This window comes from Sinocyclocheilus rhinocerous, unplaced genomic scaffold (assembly GCF_001515625.1).
Source record: "Sinocyclocheilus rhinocerous isolate Xijiao unplaced genomic scaffold, SAMN03320098_v1.1 scaffold19, whole genome shotgun sequence".
Lineage (NCBI taxonomy): Eukaryota > Metazoa > Chordata > Actinopteri > Cypriniformes > Cyprinidae > Sinocyclocheilus > Sinocyclocheilus rhinocerous.
In genome coordinates this window covers 642,279-660,413 of record NW_015638975.1, presented here as the reverse complement: position 1 = coordinate 660,413, position 18,135 = coordinate 642,279, and the positions used below count along the sequence as shown (strand labels likewise).

General features: G+C 36.1%; 4 protein-coding genes and 1 long non-coding RNA gene across 15 annotated transcripts in view; 3 read left to right on the top strand and 2 right to left on the bottom strand.

Annotated features, from left to right (window-relative positions):
- mtmr10 (myotubularin related protein 10) overlaps positions 1-3,141 on the top strand; it is a 34,083-nt gene extending 30,942 nt beyond the window's left edge. Inside the window, exon 16 of the mRNA XM_016565881.1 lies at positions 2,094-3,141. Coding sequence (XP_016421367.1) covers positions 2,094-2,696 — 603 coding nt within the window. The 3' untranslated portion in view covers positions 2,697-3,141. The remainder of the gene's footprint in view (positions 1-2,093) is intronic.
- Positions 3,142-6,037: 2,896 nt separating this feature from the next.
- Positions 6,038-12,464, bottom strand: mphosph10 (M-phase phosphoprotein 10 (U3 small nucleolar ribonucleoprotein)). Of its 3 annotated transcripts, none has more exons than XM_016565874.1 (12): positions 12,396-12,464; positions 11,933-11,983; positions 10,939-11,608; positions 10,507-10,697; positions 10,252-10,414; positions 9,863-10,004; positions 9,703-9,770; positions 9,315-9,452; positions 7,100-7,210; positions 6,790-6,897; positions 6,401-6,628; positions 6,038-6,294 (listed from the first exon to the last, which is right to left on the bottom strand). In XM_016565874.1, the coding sequence occupies exons 1-12, from the start codon at positions 12,425-12,427 to the stop codon at positions 6,145-6,147; spliced, it is 2,052 nt and encodes a 683-aa protein (XP_016421360.1). In that variant the 5' UTR covers positions 12,428-12,464; the 3' UTR covers positions 6,038-6,144. The 3 variants fall into 3 exon arrangements, with proteins under 3 accessions (XP_016421360.1, XP_016421361.1, XP_016421359.1); XM_016565875.1 differs by lacking the exon at positions 12,396-12,464 and having other exon boundaries at positions 10,939-11,301; positions 11,371-11,608; positions 11,933-12,097; XM_016565873.1 differs by lacking the exon at positions 12,396-12,464 and having other exon boundaries at positions 11,933-12,090.
- Positions 11,507-15,328, top strand: LOC107750491 (methylmalonyl-CoA epimerase, mitochondrial-like). 4 transcript variants are annotated; one of them, XM_016565878.1, is made up of 3 exons: positions 11,507-11,569; positions 13,324-13,664; positions 14,410-15,328. In XM_016565878.1, exons 1-3 carry the CDS (start codon positions 11,539-11,541, stop codon positions 14,560-14,562), a joined length of 525 nt encoding a protein of 174 aa, XP_016421364.1. In that variant the 5' UTR covers positions 11,507-11,538; the 3' UTR covers positions 14,563-15,328. The 4 variants fall into 4 exon arrangements, with proteins under 4 accessions (XP_016421364.1, XP_016421362.1, XP_016421363.1 ...); XM_016565876.1 differs by having other exon boundaries at positions 13,318-13,664; XM_016565877.1 differs by lacking the exon at positions 11,507-11,569 and adding an exon at positions 13,057-13,109 and having other exon boundaries at positions 13,318-13,664; positions 14,410-14,774.
- Positions 14,724-16,442, bottom strand: LOC107750492 (uncharacterized). The gene is made up of 2 exons (XR_001641150.1): positions 16,398-16,442; positions 14,724-15,856 (listed from the first exon to the last, which is right to left on the bottom strand). It is a non-coding gene; the product is annotated as an uncharacterized LOC107750492 (long non-coding RNA).
- An 83-nt stretch (positions 16,443-16,525) lies between these two features.
- LOC107750488 (amyloid beta A4 precursor protein-binding family A member 2-like) overlaps positions 16,526-18,135 on the top strand; it is an 87,476-nt gene continuing 85,866 nt past the window's right edge. For all 6 annotated transcript variants that reach the window (XM_016565872.1, XM_016565868.1, XM_016565871.1 and 3 more), the window contains exon 1: positions 16,526-16,623. The gene's annotated coding sequence lies outside the window, so the exon portion shown is untranslated. The remainder of the gene's footprint in view (positions 16,624-18,135) is intronic.

Genomic DNA, 18,135 nt, shown 5'->3' with positions numbered 1-18,135 from the left:
TGTTCTGGAACAGTGTTGTAAATACAACATAACCACTGATTTCTAGTCCTTTTTTGGAAGACCAAACAAAGATGTGGGGCGTGTTAGAACGAGCCATTTTAGGTAGGCGTGGTTGACTTTTATAAAGAATATCTCTTTGGATTTGAGACTTTAGTCTTTGCAACTTTACAGATCTTCTTTATGCACCAAGAGCTTGTAACACTCCAAAGATAAAGGAAAAATTGAAATCGCATCATATGACCCCTTTAATTTAAGTTTGTTTAATTAGTTGTTATATTAATGATTATTAAAACTTGATAGTTATTGTTATAGTTATCGTCCTTGGTGTAAACAGTCCTAAAATTAAATAGCAGAGCACAGAAGGTTTGCATGCTTGTTGGTTTATTTAGTTAAACTAATATACTATATATAATTACAAATGTATACATTTAAATTTATATTTAATTATAAATATAAATGTATACACTAGCATTCGAACGTTTGGGGTCAGTACGATTTTTAAATATTTTTGAAAAACATCTTTTATCCTCACAAAGGCTGCATTTATTTGATAAAACATTCATAAAAAACTGTGATTATTGTGAAATATTATAGGAATTTAAAAGAATAAGTTTTCTATATTATTATTATTATATATTATTATATATAATTTCTATATTTATCTGTTTTGAAATGTAATTTATTCCTGTGATGGCAAAGTGGAATTTTTCAGCAGCCATTACTCCAGTCTTCAGTGTAACAAAGTGACAACAGAATTGTGCTTTTTCAAAATATTTTGTAAAATATTTTTATGTATTCATTTTTTTCATAATTGTTTATTATTAACAGTCGTCAGTTCTTGCTTAAAAAATTAATTAGTTCTAATTGTAGGCTGTTTATAGCCAAACTAATATTGAAAGAGATATCTCCCAAATGTTCACATTATTTTGTCCAACCCATGTAAAGCCACTATCTTACAGTAGGTTATTACTAATTTTTATTTAGTTTTTTTTATTTTTTTACCTCTTTTAGTTGACTTCTCCCTTTCTATGTCTGTTTGTCTCTTTCTCTCTTATCTCTTCAGGATTTTGCGAGCAGTAAGAGTATTCACCTGGGGCAGGACCAGGCTCTGCGCTTTCCTCCAGTATGGGACTGGTCTCAACAGTTCAGTCTTAAAGACCAGACTCTCTTTAATAATCCCCTGTACGTGGGCAAGATCGCCACCTGTGTGCAGAACGGCACAGTGAAGACATTCACACACAGGCGCAGCAAGGTGAGCTCTTTATCTCTGCTAGTCTGTATACAGTAGACTTTGTTGTCTCTAAGGTAATACCGGTCAACAGCAAAAGATAACGGGGCTTAAAAACGAAAAAAATGTAAGCGGTTCACCTTGAGCAGAAACGGTATTTAAACATTTCTGTTCCTGCATTCCTCTGTATTATTACTGTTCCGAAACCGGTTTGAGTAGAAAAAATACCGATTAATAACGTTTTCTTTGCCTATAATAATAATAATATTAAAGTTCAGTGTTTACTTTAATCAAAAAGAAAAAACAAATGTCTTGATCTGGTAACTTGCACTTAGACATAGCCAATACAGCATCATCTTCTCTAGATTTTGGCCAAATGTATTAAACGAAAGAAAAAAACTGTCAACGCTTTAAAACATTAAAGTATTTTTTTCAAGACATTTAAAAATGCTTGCTGCATGATTAAAAAAAATGGTACTCGTATAAAATTGGGTTCTGAGAGAAAAAAAACAGCCTAAATCAGTAGGCTGCCATTGCCACTTAGCTATGATGAATTTAAAGCTAAGCGCGGGCATTTTACTCCTTGGATGCGTCAACGTTACATTTTCCTTGGCCGTACTACTTAAATTCATGATTGGTTAACTGCAAAATTCAAATATCTAATGGAACGATAAAATAACGTTATTAACCGGTTAATGGCCATTTCAAATGTTCGATTCTGTTCAGAACAGTTAAATGAAACTGTTGATTTCGTTCGTTTCTCGGAAATCAAAATTTCGTTCATTTATCGGTTTTCATTCCTTGAACCGGTTCAGAGCCCTGAAAGATAATGATATTTATTATTTATTTTTGGCTTCTTCCTCAGAAAAACTACAGCTCCACACTGCGGGGTCTGCCCTCTGCTTTGCGAAACGGCTTGCTCGTACCGAACGACACCCTGGCACGCCGGAACTCCCTCGTGCTGCGTCTCCGCTCTGATTTGTCTCAGGTGCGGGAGCAGCAGGAGACCCCATCAGAACGCTTCGTTCGGGACTTTTTCTCTCGTACTGTCGACCTACAGGGCCTGCTGCTCCCCCAGCTCCTCTCATCTCACCTCTCTGTCTGGAAGCTCTACTTCCTGCGCTGGGTTCCCGAGGCACAGATTCCTCAGGGCGGCCCCATCACCGCCTTTCACAAGCTCTCAGTGCTCACAGACGAGATTGAAATGCTCCAGAACCAGTTGAGGCAGTACCAAGGAGCAGCGGGTACTCCTAACAACCTGCACACGGAGCACAGCAAAATGTACTTTAAGTCAACTCCGACTCCTCACCAGTCCCCTGCTCCTCCAGAGTACCTCAGCTCCTCGTTCCCTTTCTCTCCTGTGGGCAACCTGTGCCGCCCTGGCGTCCTGGGGACTCCTCTTAGCAAGCTCCTTAACGGAGCCAAGATCTGGCTCTCTACGGAGACACTGGCTAACGAGACGATTTGAGGGCAGACTGCAGTGATAGGACTGTGAGGTCAAACAAACAGGAAGATCTTTTCACTTGTATTTAGGTCTCATTTGGAATGTGCAGGCTTGTGGTACTGACAGTTACCTGGACATTTTTATTCAGTCTGTTGAGCGTTGTCAGTCAATGAGGGTTTGTTTTTGCACATGATTGAATATAAAGCTCCAATCGCACATCTTTCTGACTTAGGATTGTTTGGATCAGTTGTACACTGCCTGTGTGGACTTTTCTCCTGGTGTTAAAAGATTTGGTGGATTTTTGTGTGGAGCTTGTGGCATTAGTTGGAAAGGAAGTAGAACTGGTAACACTTTATATTAAGGTTCAATTCGTTAACATTAGGTAATGCATTAGGGATCATGAACTAACAATAAACTATTTTTACAGCTAATATTAAATTTCCATGTGAATACACACTACCATTCAGAGGTTTAGGGTCAGTAAGTTTTCTATTTTAATGTTTACTCTTATGACAGCAGAGGTGAATTTTCAGCAGTCATTATTTCACTCGTCAGTATCACATGATCCTTCAGAAATCATTCTGATATGCTGATTTGATTCTCAAAAAGCATTTCTTTTTATCATCATTTATTCATTATGCGTTTACTAATATTCATTTATACAAACTTTAAAATGACAGTATATGTAGAAATAACATTAACCTGGTTCTTGACACCTAATGCATTAATTGATGTGACAAATTAAACTTTATTATATAGTGTTTTTGTAGAACTATAACTTAAATCTATGGTATAAAATGTGCATATATTAGTTAAAAATAGTTCAAATAGTTTAAGATTTCTTGAAACCTTCTGGTAAGGTCTAACCGTAGTTAGCTGTATTAAAATCAATAACCAAAATTGTGAAACTTGATATAGGAATTGACAGGGTTTATCAGTTTAAACCCTTATAGCAGGCAACAACTGTGCACATATGGGTGCCTCTCAGGCTGGCTGGATTCCGGTCTGTGAGACCCGTCGCTTTCTAAAGCACAGCTTGGCTGTTTGAAGGTGACTGACAGCTGCTCAAGCCAATCAGCCGGTTGATTTGACTTGCATTGCAGTCAGCGTCTCAAACAGCATCTGAGTGTCAGATTAGACATTATCGTTTGAGAAAGATGTGCTAATGCACCTGTGAACTTTTGCTTTTATTTGGAGTTACTTTACTAGTGTGACAGTGACGTCTTGGTTTGATATGTAGCCTTTTTAATTATAGATTTTTATTATGGTTGGGGACTGTATTTTTTTTTTTTTCTTCCAATTTATATTCTTTTACTTGTTTTTCCTAGAACTGGTACTTACCCTTTTCCCTTGATACTCTTTAACTAGTCTGAAGTAATGCACAGTATGTGTGTAGTTTACCACTAATGCTGTCTGGAGTATGAAAACTGTGTTTTTTTCTAATGGCACAGTTTGATTTGTCAAACAGCACTGATATTTATTCAGTTATGCAAAGAAACTAAAACAGGGATATTGTACAAATCCTCTGTGCCTTGTTGTGGGCCCTGATTGCAGTGTACCTGTTCATTTGTTTTCACTCTGGATATTAAAAAGCTACAAAACACATCACAGGAGTTTTCCCTCTGGTGTGTGAATGGAACAGCTCTGACTAATTCCAAAGCTTGGTGTGGAAGTTGTTTAGATATCATTGGTTGGTAAGTTGCGTCTGTGTAGAGTCAATAAAGGTTCTTAATTTGAGTTTTTGTTTGTGAGCTCAGGGGGAGTCTTGTGTGACAATATGCAAAATTTGGCTCTTCAGATTTTCATGCAAATAAAAAGAATTGCCACCTTTGAATGGAAACCTGCCTTTTTTGTTCTTTAAGACATTAAATATTACTTTCTAATAGTTTTACGAGTTTAGAAATCAGTAAAAGCTTTCTTTAATCTAATTGGTTAACATTCTCAGAACACAAGTTCAGCTGAAACTAGCTGTAACCAAAGAAAGGAAACATTACAGAGCACTAAAGTCAACAGTAATGCCCTCTTCTGTCCACTTAGTGCTATGACTAACTGAACAGGAGTATATAAATTTACTTATTTAGTAAACACTATTAGTAAACATAATCACAAAATGTCAATGTATAAATATATAACTTGCATTTTTTCATTGGATGCATTTATTGAAAATTACAGCAGCCCCAAAAAGTATTTTATACACAAGAAATAATAAAATCATTAAAATACTTAATTAAATTGACATTACAGAGCACTAAAGTCAACAGTAATGCCCTCTTCTGTCCACTTAGTGCTATGACTAACTGAACAGGAGTATATAAATTTACTCATTTAGTAAACACTATTAGTAAACATAATCACAAAATGTTAATGTATAAATATATAACTTGCATTTTTTCATTGGATGCATTTATTGAAAATTACAGCAGCCCCAAAAAGTATTTTATACACAAGAAATAATAAAATAATTAAAATACTTAGTTAAATTGTATGTAACATGGATCACAAATTGTGCATCCCAAATTCAAAACAAGTAACATTTCTTTTAAAGAAATACAGCACAGGCATACTTAGTTTTTAGACCTAACATTCCCCAAAATTAAGCTTGTTAGGTTTTAATATATGAAGATATATTTTTCAAAAAACAAATTCTGGTTGGTAAACATGTTCATTTGTTAATGTGACAGGAACTGACTTACATCCATGAAAAGAGTTTAAAAAAAAAAATCTAAAAAAGCGGCTCAACCAATGCCAGATGTTTTGATATTTTGCATCTAATGCAACAAAATTGACATTTGAATGTGTGACTTCAGTGTTGAAATTTTATGTTTAAAACAAGTAACATTTCTTTTAAAGAAATACAGCACAGGCATACTTAGTTTTTAGACCTAACATTCCCCAAAATTAAGCTTGTTAGGTTTTAATATATGAAGATATATTTTTCAAAAAACAAATTCTGGTTGGTAAACATGTTCATTTGTTAATGTGACAGGAACTGACTTCATACATCCATGAAAAGAGTTTTTAAAAAAAAAATCTAAAAAAGCGGCTCAACCAATGCCAGATGTTTTGATATTTTGCATCTAATGCAACAAAATTGACATTTGAATGTGTGACTTCAGTGTTGAAATACTTTTTATGTTTACTATATCGACAGAATACTGTGTACTGGTGATTTTAATGAAAGACTGATTTAATAATATATCACTCCCAGTTCTCTGTGAGGTGATCTGTAAAAGAGCTTTCTATCTCTTCACAAGCAATATTTATAGTAAGAGTGAACAATATTTTTTATTGTTTAAAGATTTAATAGTGAGACTAAGTTTAATATAGTCCAAAAAATATACAGATAAAACTCCAAGACTCAAATGTACAGGAAAAAGAAATCTGTATTTTAATAAAAAAAATGACAGGATACAACAATTAGATTTCTCTTAAAACTAATAACTGTACATGTTGCTTTTGACACAAGTCAGCATTACAACTTAAGCTTGTTTACAGAAATCTCTTTTTGTTTCTTCTTCTTTGCCGTCTGGCCCTTTGAGCCCTTGATTTGGCTCTTGACATGGTCTTGTAACTGGGAGAAGAAGGCTTGAGAGGAACGCAGGGCCTTATCCATGCCATCATTCTGTCCGAATGTACAGGAAGAAAAAAAAAAAGAAAATTATACACCTAAACAAAAACACAATAACTTCATTGTATTCATTAATGCTGCATTTGACTTCGTGACTGACCGTGAGTACTTTGGCTTTTCCTCCTTTAGTAAGTTTCTTGAGAGTCTGTTCAACCTCAGCTTTACTCTTCTTCTTGTCTCCTCCTTTCATCGCCTCTTTGACTTTCTGTCTCTTCTCCCGCTCTTGAATCTTCAGACGCTTCAGTTTCTTCTTCTTGCGTCTCTCTCGTTTCTTATCTGTAGTGGTTTTCTCCGTGTCTCCGAGTACGTCTCCTGCCTTATTCTTCTCCTGAGATAAGGGAAAATAAAAAACGCATCGACATCTCAGGAAGATTCGGAGATCTAGCTTGTGTAAATGTTTCACTCAAACTACAAAGCAAACTCTTTCCTAAACACTTAAAAGTGAGGTTTTCTGATCAACTTGAATTGATGCGAGCAGGCCACACAAACCTTAATCTCCTCTGGAGCCAGAAGTGTGGCGTCACTGGCGTTGACTGGAGCCACTTCCTCCATAGTTATAGAAGGCAAGTTGGAAACCACTTTCACCTCAGGAATATGCTAAACAGAGAAAGATCAGAAATCCATTTTACATGTTTAGGCCACTAGCCAATGTTTCCAGATTTACATCAGCTGTTTCAATGAACAGCTAAATTGGAAGGTTTTTGAAAATTTCTTTAGGTATCAGTTTTGTTTGTTTTTCTCGTCACACATGCAGGAAGACACTATAGCTGGCTCAAGCCACAAGGACAATTTTACTCACTGGTTTTGGTGTGAAGTGGAAGTTTGATAGCGCATCCAGTTTAAGGAAGAGTGTGTCCATGAGTTTCTGGATTTCTATATGCGCTGGGTTCTCTTCCTCTTCCTTCTTTTCCTGAAGCCCACAAAAAAAATAATATAATACAATATAAAAGTTTAGGGTCAGTAAGACCTTTTTTTTTTTTTTTAAAGAAGTTAATACTATTAATAATATTCATTTGATCAAAAGTGCCAGGGAAGCCATTTATAATGTTAAAAAAGGTTTCTAATTCAATTAAATGCTGTTCTTTTGAACTTTCTATTCATCAAAGAATCCTTAAAAAAATTATATTTTCCACAACAATATTTTTCAACATTGATAATAAGAAATATTTATTGATCAGCATATTAGAATAATTTCTGAAGGATTATGTGATGCTGAAGACCGGAGTAATGGATATTGAAAAGTCCGTTTTGCCATCATAGGAATAAATTACATTTTAAATGAGTATATAAATTTATTCATTTAGTAAACACTATTAGCAAACATAAATAAATCACAAAATGTTAATGAATAAATATATAACTTGTATTTTTTCATTGGATGCATTTATTGAACATTACAGCAGCCCCAAAAAGTATTAATAAATAAAATAAGAAATAATAAAATCATTAAAATACTTAATAAAATTTTATGTAACATGTATCACAAATTTTGCATCCCAAATTCAAAACAAGTAACATTTCTTTTAAAGAAATACAGCACAGGCATACTTAGTTTTTAGACCTAACATTCCCCAAAATTAAGCTTGTTAGGTTTTAATATATGAAGATATATTTTTCAAAAAACAAATTCTGGTTGGTAAACATGTTCATTTGTTAATGTGACAGGAACTGACTTCATACATCCATGAAAAGAATTTAAAAAATTAAAAAAAAAAAGCGGCTCTACCAATGCCAGATGTTTTGATATTTTGCATCTAATGCAACAAAATTGACATTTTAATGTGTGACTTCAGTGTTGAAATACTTTTTATGGTTACTATATTGACAGTATACTATATATATATACTATACTATATAGGGCTGGGTATCGTTCAAAAATGTTCGATATCGATACCGATACCTTGACTTCGATACCGGTTCCTGAACGATACTTTTTTCGATACCAATTTTATGAAATCAATTTTAACAAGATTACATTATCTAAAAAAAAAAAACTTTGGTTTTATTTTTCAGTTTGTTGATGTTTATACAATCTCAAAGACTCATCTCCTGAGCCACTGCACAAAGGAACAAAGTGTAACCAACACAAATCGGTGCAAATAGTTTTAATAAAGCTTCATAAATTTAATAAATGTGTCTTCAGTTTACACATCTGTTAGGCATTTACACGAGTGCGTGTTCGTTTTAAAACGCAGCTCAGACAGAATCATGATTTCTATTTATTTTCCACTGATTTACTGATGAGCATTAGCAGCTTCCAGCGCTGTCTGCCTGTGTTCTCGCTTCCATGATCGCTGCTCTGACTCAGAGTCAGAGGTAATAACATATTTAATTTCAGCAACATTGGACAGCCGTGCACCCCGTCCGTGTGCAGGCAATTTTTTGTGACCGCGCGGACGGTCCGCGTACAACAGCACATGCGCGAGGTGAAAGTTGAGACAGAGCGCAAGTCAAACTGCGCCTGTGTTGAGCTCGTCCGTCTGCACTCATCCGCAGTTGAGTATACTTTGAAAGCTGTGCGGACACGGCTGAGACGGAACGGAACGCGGAAAGTGAAGTATACCCGGGCCTTTATTGGCTCACTGACGCTGATGAGATTAACCCCTTAGGTATCGAAATTTGGTACCGAACGACGAGACGTTTTTCGATACTCGATGGTATCGAGGCAATTCGGTCGGTGCCTAAAAAGTATCGAACTCGATACCCAGCCCTAATACTATATAATGTATTAAATTACATTTACAATCAAATATAAGTCAGTTCTTTTAAATTTTAATAGTTTTTTTTTTTTTTTTTTTTTTAATAGATTAAATAAAAACAGCCTTGGTAAATATAAGAGACTTCTTTCAAAAAAGCTCTTAATCATTCCAAACTTTTGAATGGTTGTGTACTATGTAACTCACATTTTTATATACATTAAACATAATTTTAGACTTCATTCAAATTACAACCCAAATTGTTTTTATAACTGTACATAAGAATGAGCAGGAGGTGAAATGCGAGACAGGACTCACCTGTGTCTGTTTGATGTACTCCTGCTCATAAACCTCAGCCAGACTCAGTTTGCTCTTCTCGTGGTCCAGAGTGAGTCTCTTCTTATATTCAAACACCTCCTCTTTAGGCTTCTCCTTCCTTACCACATCATCCCACACCTGAAGCACAACCACAACCATAAAACAACAAAAACAGTGAGTACACTGGGTCATATTTATGAAACAAGCCGACAATCATTCATAAAAACATTCCTAAGTAAACTGTGGTATTCAATTCAATGGACAATTTGCACAAAATGGATTAAGAAATGATTTAAAGCCACTTCACTTGCCTTTATCTCTTCAAAACAAAGATGGCATCAAATTAGGTCCATGAACATTAAACACAGAACATGAGGTTTAAACGAACCTGATCTTTGATTCTCTGTTTGATAATGTCCTCAAGCTGTAAGGTAGTTTCTTCTGTGATGGCTGGAGCTGTGGAGGAGAGAAACAAAGTGATGAACAAATCTATAAAGACTTTCAAGGCATCAAGTCTTTTGCTGTGACGATCAGCGTGAAGCTCTCACCCATCCTAGAGGCCTGGTCAAACGCCACATCCTCTTCCAGCATGCTGTTCTCCGGTCGAGTCTGAGCGCTCACCTCTCCTGTCAGCTGCCACGGCTTCTCGGACAATGCAGCGTTCTCCAGTTCTTCAATCTTTTTTGCCATCTGTTTAAATTCATATCAAATCAGGGTTAGTATTGTCAACTAAAACGTTAACTGAAATAAAGCTGAAATGAAGCATACATAATACATGAAAAGCTAAATGAAAATGATAAAGGTGAAGCACTAAAATTACTAACTGGACACAAATAAAAACCAAAACTGAAATAATTAATTAAATATGCAGATTTTGATTAAATACTTTTTTCAGTTAAAGATCACAAATAAAGATTAACGAAGTACAAAGACAAACCTTTTCCTGTCTCCTTTCAAAGGATGACTTGGACTCCAGTTTAGGCACGTTTTTGGCTTTTCCACCTAGAATATCTTCCACATCTTCCCCCTCACTGTCATCATCCGGGAGGTCAAAGGTCACCTTGCGTAAAGCATTTCTTGCTCCATCACCTGTGTCATCCCTAAATGCATTAGATTGTTAAAATAAAATGCTGTAGCATTATATTCTGTTAAAACACGACAAAAGAGGACAGCAGGTATCCTCATGACTTACTCATCCATCTCAAAATCCTCCTCATTCATATCATCTTCATCCTCCTCCTCCAGCTCATTGCCATCATCTTCTTCTCCCTCATAATCATCACTAGATTCTGGTTCCTTCTCTTCATCTGGATCCATCTCTTCAAGCTCTGCATCCATTGGAGCAAAGAAATCTTTGTATTTCAGATCTCTGGAGCTTTTCTTCTGTAAAACAAAAGACACTGAGTTTCATGAGATGTCGGTTTGAATTCATGTTTATACAAAGTAAGAAATATTGAAATAAAACAATACTCAGAATACTGATTTTGATACTTCTGTGTTACACAATCCTGTTACATGCATCTATATATTAGACCCATAGTTTTACACCATGGGGTCCATAAAGGTGATGCAACAAATTTGAAAAAATAAATCAAGGCTCAGGAAAAGTCTGTTACACCATTACCTTTTTCTGTTTTGTGAGCGCTACAGGTTTATCAAAGCTTAGTTCCTCGTCATCATCAGATGGCAAATTCTGAAAGTAGTCTATGTCCTCTGCACTCTCCTTTCCTTCTCTTCTATCCATGTCATCCAAAAAAGCTTCCATTTCTGACAGTTTAAAAAACCTGTCATCTACTTCTGATGGAGTCCTATGAGATTTTGACTTTGATAATTTGGCAGCTGACTGTTTCTGTTTGGTTTTTTCCTCAAATGTATCTACATCAAAGTCCAAATCCGAGTCTTCACCAGAGAAGTCATCGTCCTCATTGCTTGCAGATGGTTTCAACCTCTGCTTAATTTCCTCCTCTTTGTCCTCATCATCATCATCCTCCTCTGCACTCTCGTCTTCTAAATTATTAGCAATTTCCCCATTATCAACATCTTCCTCCTCCTCTTCATCATCAAAAAATGTTATAGTGTCATCTCTGACAGCTTGTTCAACTGCCTCCTCAAAATGTGTCAGTAATGCATCGTTCTGAAGCTCCAGCTCCTGCCAGATCTGCTCCTCATCAAAGTTTTCGATGACCAGCTGCTCCAGTGGGCTTCCTTTGCAGTCTGCAGGCTCATGGGCTTTATGCAGATCATAAAGAGTCTTGGTAAGTGATTTGAAGTCTGTTGCCAGAGCATCCTGGACACTGAATAAAGATTGAAAACATAACAGAGAAACGTTACAACTTTTAAACACACTTATTTGTAATATTATATTACTATTTGCATATATTTATCATTAATTATATTTACTTAGAGTCTATAAATAAAACATCCATAGAAATCAACATGAGAGAAATGTAAGAGAAAGATACGCCACATATATTAAACTAGTAACCACCACCACAACGTGAGACTTTGGCACATGTGTGGCCCGACACGCGTTTCAGCTCGTTTAACGTGCTCTATCTTAAATTAACAAGACATTCAGCAAAACAGCAAAACGTTTAATCACTTAACGTGTATCTAACCTGAGAAATAGATCCGGGTGTGCTGTGTCGCTGTTTAGTAACTGTAAGCAGCTCTCCAACGTGCTGCCATCCCCGGTCGCCATCTCTGCGATCACATGGGTCTCTGCTGTGTAACGTTACGATTTGTAAATACAACCCCCGGAAACAAAATGCACTGTGTTGCGTTCCACATAGAAGGTTCCATATAACCATGTTTCTTAATATAGCGATTTACTGGTTTTTAGTCTACCATAATTCTGTTTTTAAAATGTAAATATTATGAACATTTTTATATGGGTAAATTATGCATCTATTACCCTAACTGAACACGTGATTCGCGCTGTTTAAATAAAGTTTTGTTTGTTAGCGGTGACCACAAAGATGGCTTCTAGGGATGGGCGATACCCCTTATTTTGTTTTCGATACGATACCGATCCTTTTCAAGGCAGTATCGTCGATATCGATACCGATTCGATACTTCTGCCTCTCCAACGTGCTGCCATCCCCGGTCGCCATCTCTGCGATCACATGGGTCTCTGCTGTGTAACGTTACGATTTGTAAATACAACCCCCGGAAACAAAATGCACTGTGTTGTGTTCCACATAGAAGGTTCCATATAACCATGTTTCTTAATATAGCGATTTACTGGTTTTTAGTCTACCATAATTCTGTTTTTAAAATGTAAATATTATGAACATTTTTATATGGGTAAATTATGCATCTATTACCCTAACTGAACACGTGATTCTCGCTGTTTAAATAAAGTTTTGTTTGTTAGCGATGACCACAAAGATGGCTTCTAGGGATGGGCGATACCCCTTATTTTGTTGTCGATACGATACCGATACTTTTCAAGGCAGTATCGTCGATATCGATACCGATTCGATACTTCTGCACTAAACTTTTAAATTATGAAATTTTTGCAACATTTGCGTGTATTCAGATGAGCAGGAAACTAGTTCTATCCTACACAATTACTCGCTAACAAAGGTTATTCGTCCAATTCAATGCATATTGTACGCATTATTATTAGTATTGTTGTTAAATAAACAAAACCACTGGTAAATAAAATGCACCTTAGTATCGATATTTTTGTTTGAGTATCGATACTTTCGATACTCGCGTCAGTATCGATATATCGATACTTTGTATCGATACGCCCATCCCTAATGGCTTCCTCTTTACTGAAAGTTGCAGGTAAACTGTAGTAAATCGATATTGTTTTAGTGTCTCTATGTTTTTCCTTTAAATGTTTGCTACATTTAGAGCTGCTTTATTCTAACTGAACACGTTGCACTTGTCTGTATCTTACTCTTTGACAGCTGTTGTTAATAAAATGCACCTATAGATCAGTTTTGTTCTATATTTAATGCGTCCATACTGCAGTCATAAATCTCTCTTGTAGTTACAGGTCTCTCGAGGTGTGCGTGGCACACTTTGCCCTCAGTGAGGGCAGTGTCTCTGACTGTACCCGTCGGTCAAGGTGTCCCTCAGTCATTATGGAAGTTAGGCAGACTGAATCATGTGGCTATCGCAGTACCAGACCTAGAGAAAGCCACAGCACTGTACCGTGATGTGCTGGGGGCTCAAGTAAGCGCCACCGTGCCTCTCCCTGAGCACGGCGTGTACACTGTGTTTGTAGAACTGGGAAACACCAAATTAGAGCTTCTGCACCCTCTGGGAGAGAAAAGCCCTATTGCAGGATTCCTGCAGAAGAACAAAGCTGGAGGGATGCATCATATCTGTATCGAGGTAAAGATAAGATTAGGTTAGATCAGTGCTAGTTCGCAACCTTTTTAACTAAAGGCCCCCTATTGTCCAACATAATATTTAAAGCCCCCCTATATTGGCTAAGATGTTTAGTATTTCTGCTGTAATTTTGACAGTGCTGCTTTTTTCAATTTTTTCATTATATTAATTAAACAAAATTGGAAGATTCTGATACTGTTTTTCAAAAAAAAAAGCTATTGAGGGGAAAAGTAAACATGACTTGAGAACCAATGGGTACGATAATACTCATCTTTTAATACTCAAATTTGTCTTTGGCTTTTACAGATGTACAGACAAACAAAAAAGTTGCATAACACTCACATAAAACGGTATCAAATCACATAGGTGTCATGTATCACAAAAGTCATAAATCACAATATTTATTAAGAAAATTTGGTTAAATGTTTTTATACTTTCATTTTTAAAAGTAAATGGATAAAAATAAGACACCTTCAGCATTTTTAGTTGTTCCCAAAAATTAAATACTAGGATACAGTATTAAATATTATTTTATCTGTTAATTCTTGCTTTTTCAGTATTCCAATATACAAATAACATTAAATGGGATAATAACAATAATATTAATAGTAAAGAAAAATAATGAAAATTCATAAACTAGGTTTCTTGTGACTCAATCTTATTGCAAGTGTCTTTACACTAAATATTGAACTTGTTTCATAGTTTAGTGTCAGTATCCATAATATATGTGTTGCTTGTTCAATTGCAGGTGGATGATATCAATGCTGCAATAGTTGATTTGAAGGAAAAGAAAATCAGACTGCTCTCACCAGAGCCACGGATAGGAGCTCATGGCAAACCTGTGATGTTCCTCCACCCTAAAGACTGTGATGGGGTTCTTGTGGAGATAGAACAAGCCTAGCTATCAAACATGAGATTGTTATCTAGTAAACAGAGACACTTTAGGCTGTTCATTTTTGACACTGAAGCTATTGTGATCATTGCAAGAAGAATTGTACGATTCCACTTGTTCCATGAATTTTTAATCTGTTATGGTGTGCTTTATATTCTTGGCCTTTGGCTTTTTTTCTGAAGTAAAGATTTTCTTTAGTGACTTAATAAATGATTAATTTAAGTTAGTTTGTTCCTTAACAAACTCACACATTCAAAATGTGTACAAAGTTTGTAAATCTTGTTTAATTCTGTTCTTTTCGCATTAATATTTGTGGGGCACACTAGGTATTTTTCTTGTATTTTAATGATGATTACAACAACAGAAGCCAAAATAAGCTCAATTAAATGCATGTTTTAAATGCTATGATAAAATGTTAGATACGTTTTGCTATGTTTATAAATGTGAATTGAAATCCTCGCAAGCCTCTCATCTGGCTCTCAGTGGAACAGACAGATTGAAGCTTTCGTTTTTGGCTGACAACCATGTATTTGGGAGACAGGCTGGCTCATAGCCATCTCTCCACTGTAGTCAACCCTCCGCCAAATAGAAAGCTCTTTTTTGTTCTTACGCCTTAAATCTGCTTTTTTTTTTTTTTTTAAGGGAGAGATAACTAGAGGAGTGAGATTAGGAACTGATGTTTGTGGGCTTTCTCACTGTGTGGTCTCCAACGTCTTGTTTGAATTTTCCTGCTTCAGCACCATTAGAATAAAGGGGTCTTTTCTGCCGTTTTAAGATGATTTTGACATTTCAATTTATTTGGCAGTCTGAAAAGGAACAGAAATCTTTCCAGAGAAATTCACACACTGCCTGTTAAAAAATGCCTTTTGAATGACTTCCCATTTTGCCCATGCTACATTTGGGCTTTTATGCACAGTAGTGAAAAATAATTTATATAAAGCAATATTACATGTTGCTCTGAATCAAACGTGAAGAAAATAAGCAACAAAGAAATCTGATGCTAGTTGAAATGTTTTCAGGGGAAGGATATCTTCAATGGAGCAAATCACGTTTCCTAATGATATTCTGTAGGAGCTTGCATTTGCTTGTCTTTTTGTAGAAATCATAATGTGAAAACATCTGCCTGGATTAATAGTGAAGCAAGACTAGCTGCATGGTAATTGTTTTCAGTATCCCAAAGGCATCTCATCCAAATTGCACGTATTCAAACCACATGTCCAGTTTTATCTGGGGCATTGGAAGCTGTTTATTGCCTGGTAGCCTTGAGAAACGCCATCTCATGTTGTCTGGCCCAGAACACCATCTGCAAGAGAAGGGAATTAAGTATCTCATATTTTCTGTGCTAATGTAGTATTGATTTTATTTCATATTCTTTTTTATTGTCCTATGACAACATTAAGACATCAGCTAATGTGTTCTCATTTGCATGTATGACCTAACATGTAACAACTAGCATGTACATCCAACAGCATCAGGAAGAAAAGATTATACGTTTCATGGAAAATCTCTCTTATGTAATATATGGAGAATCTGATCGTACAGTGAGATGATGCTTAATTTGAGCGAAATTATCCTTCAAAACAAGGCCAGAAAGAAATGGCTTTGTGTAAATGACACCACGAGGGTAGTGGATAGTGAATTGGTAAACATTTGTATGGATACTAATTACTAACGATAATAACGATTGATGACATATTAAACATCAATGACCGTTATTAACAATAAAGCTAAAGAATAACGCTTAGAACCGCACGCGTTCAGTGCTAAGCTTTGTTAGTTTGCTGATCAAGACTTGATTTAAAGTAAATTCAAATGCTAGCATCATTTTAAGATCATTTCCTCACACAATGAAAGCTACAAGCGCTCTTTCTTTCTCTCTCTGTCTCGGGTGGGGTTTGTTGTGATTGAGCCCAGCGCTGCAGTGGAGCGCCCCCTGCTGTTCTCTACGTCTGCTCAGGCTTCTGTTCTCCTCAGACTCTGGGATGCGGTGTCGGTGCGGTTCCCACTCTCCCTACCTCTGAAAACACAGGACTTCTATATATGAACATCACAACATCAAAGGTTATGCAGGTAGGCTGGTTTGTGTTATGTCTTGTGTTATGTTTGTGAATGTTTAGTGTAGCGTGTTGATGCGGAATGAAGTGATGCTCTCGTGAAGGATACGGCAGGATTTCATTCTCTCAGTGCAACATCAAACCCGCTGCTGCGAGCACGTACATGATGATAGTCCTCCTCCTCAGCCGTCTTTCAACTATTAAAATCGTTGTTTCAGTCAAAGAGATGGAAATCGCGCAAATCGAAGGGTCGTCGGTTTGTTTCTTTAATTTTTGTGTGCCACTCCTTTTCTTTTCAGAGCTAAGTTACTTTGGTGTGACTATATTCACTTTCTCATTAAGAACCACGGCTGAAAATGTCATGACGAAAACGTGGAAAGTCCTCAAAAAAGTTGGTGAAAATATGTCGCACTGTAAAATAGTCCCAGTTAAGTTTAACTTTATCACGTTAAATCTCCAGAAATTAAAATAGTTTATCTATCTATCTGTCTATCTATCTATCTATCTATCTATCTATCTATCTATCTATCCGGGTAGTTGGCATGGACTATTTGAATTTTTTGAAACGTTTAAGCTATATTTTATATTTTTAAATGAATAAAACTTGTTACAATTATAATATATTTTTAAATAATAAATATTAAGATACTAGTCAGTTTTCAATATTAAAAAAGTGAGTTTGAGCTTAAAAGAACAGGGTCATGCAAGATTAACAATTTTCTTCATACGCCCCTTATGCAAATTTGAACCTACAATCTCCATGTTAATAGAAATGTCAGTTTATATGGGTAGTTCAGAGATATCGTTGTTATTCAGATTTTGTTTCGTTTACAATTACAAGCGGACCTGCTTGGTCAGTAGCCAGTGAAGTCTGATTAATAAATCTGTTTGTACTGGGAATTTTGCATTCTATCCTGGTATAAATCTTTCAGCGACTGACACATAAAATCATGGTTAGATGCTGAGATTCTAATTGTGGAATATAAACATAATTATGTCCTAGTCCTTCGGTTCTGGCTGATTTGTAGAGCTTATCATGATCATGCTAAATCAAGCATCAAATTCAAGCCTCAAGCTGGAAATCAAGCATCATGCTGCTGTAAAAGATGAGCTCCTTTTTGTCCAGAGAACAATAGCCGGTCCACTCCCCTGAACCGATCAATGAAACCACAAGGACTAGAAAATATTGTGCATATTCTAAAAAATAAGTGGAGTGGCTAAATTTTTAAGAACTATGAACAAAATAACACACATCTTCTAGCAATAAGTGAACGCTCATGCTATATGTCTACTCGTCTTTGTGCGTATAGCTCAAAGTAGTTAATATGAAATCTGAAACATAATATAGAGAGGTAGAGAGAGAGTTTATGAGTGGTAGGGAAGAGAGAGAGCCAGACTGAGTGTGAAGGAGGGACTGTGAGTGTTTATAAAGGTGCATAATTCCTGAGTGTGATCCCAGTTGGTGGTTCCGTCTCCACAACAGTCTCCTGCCGCTCTCTTGTCCAGGCAACCTGCTCCCCCACACCCA

Excerpts from the sequence above, each read along its gene's own strand:
- LOC107750491 (XM_016565876.1), top strand. The coding sequence starts at position 11,539 with ATGGGCTTTATGCAGATCATAAAGAGTCTTG. Across the intron at positions 11,570-13,317 it reads GCAGATCATAAAGAGTCTTG|TTACAGGTCTCTCGAGGTGT; the intron begins GTAAGTGATTTG and ends TCTCTCTTGTAG. Across the intron at positions 13,665-14,409 it reads TGCATCATATCTGTATCGAG|GTGGATGATATCAATGCTGC; the intron begins GTAAAGATAAGA and ends GTTCAATTGCAG.
- mphosph10 (XM_016565874.1), bottom strand. The coding sequence starts at position 12,427 with ATGGCGACCGGGGATGGCAGCACGTTGGAGAG. Across the intron at positions 10,005-10,251 it reads TTGAAAGGAGACAGGAAAAG|ATGGCAAAAAAGATTGAAGA; the intron begins GTTTGTCTTTGT and ends GAATTTAAACAG. Across the intron at positions 7,211-9,314 it reads AGTACATCAAACAGACACAG|GAAAAGAAGGAAGAGGAAGA; the intron begins GTGAGTCCTGTC and ends TGTGGGCTTCAG.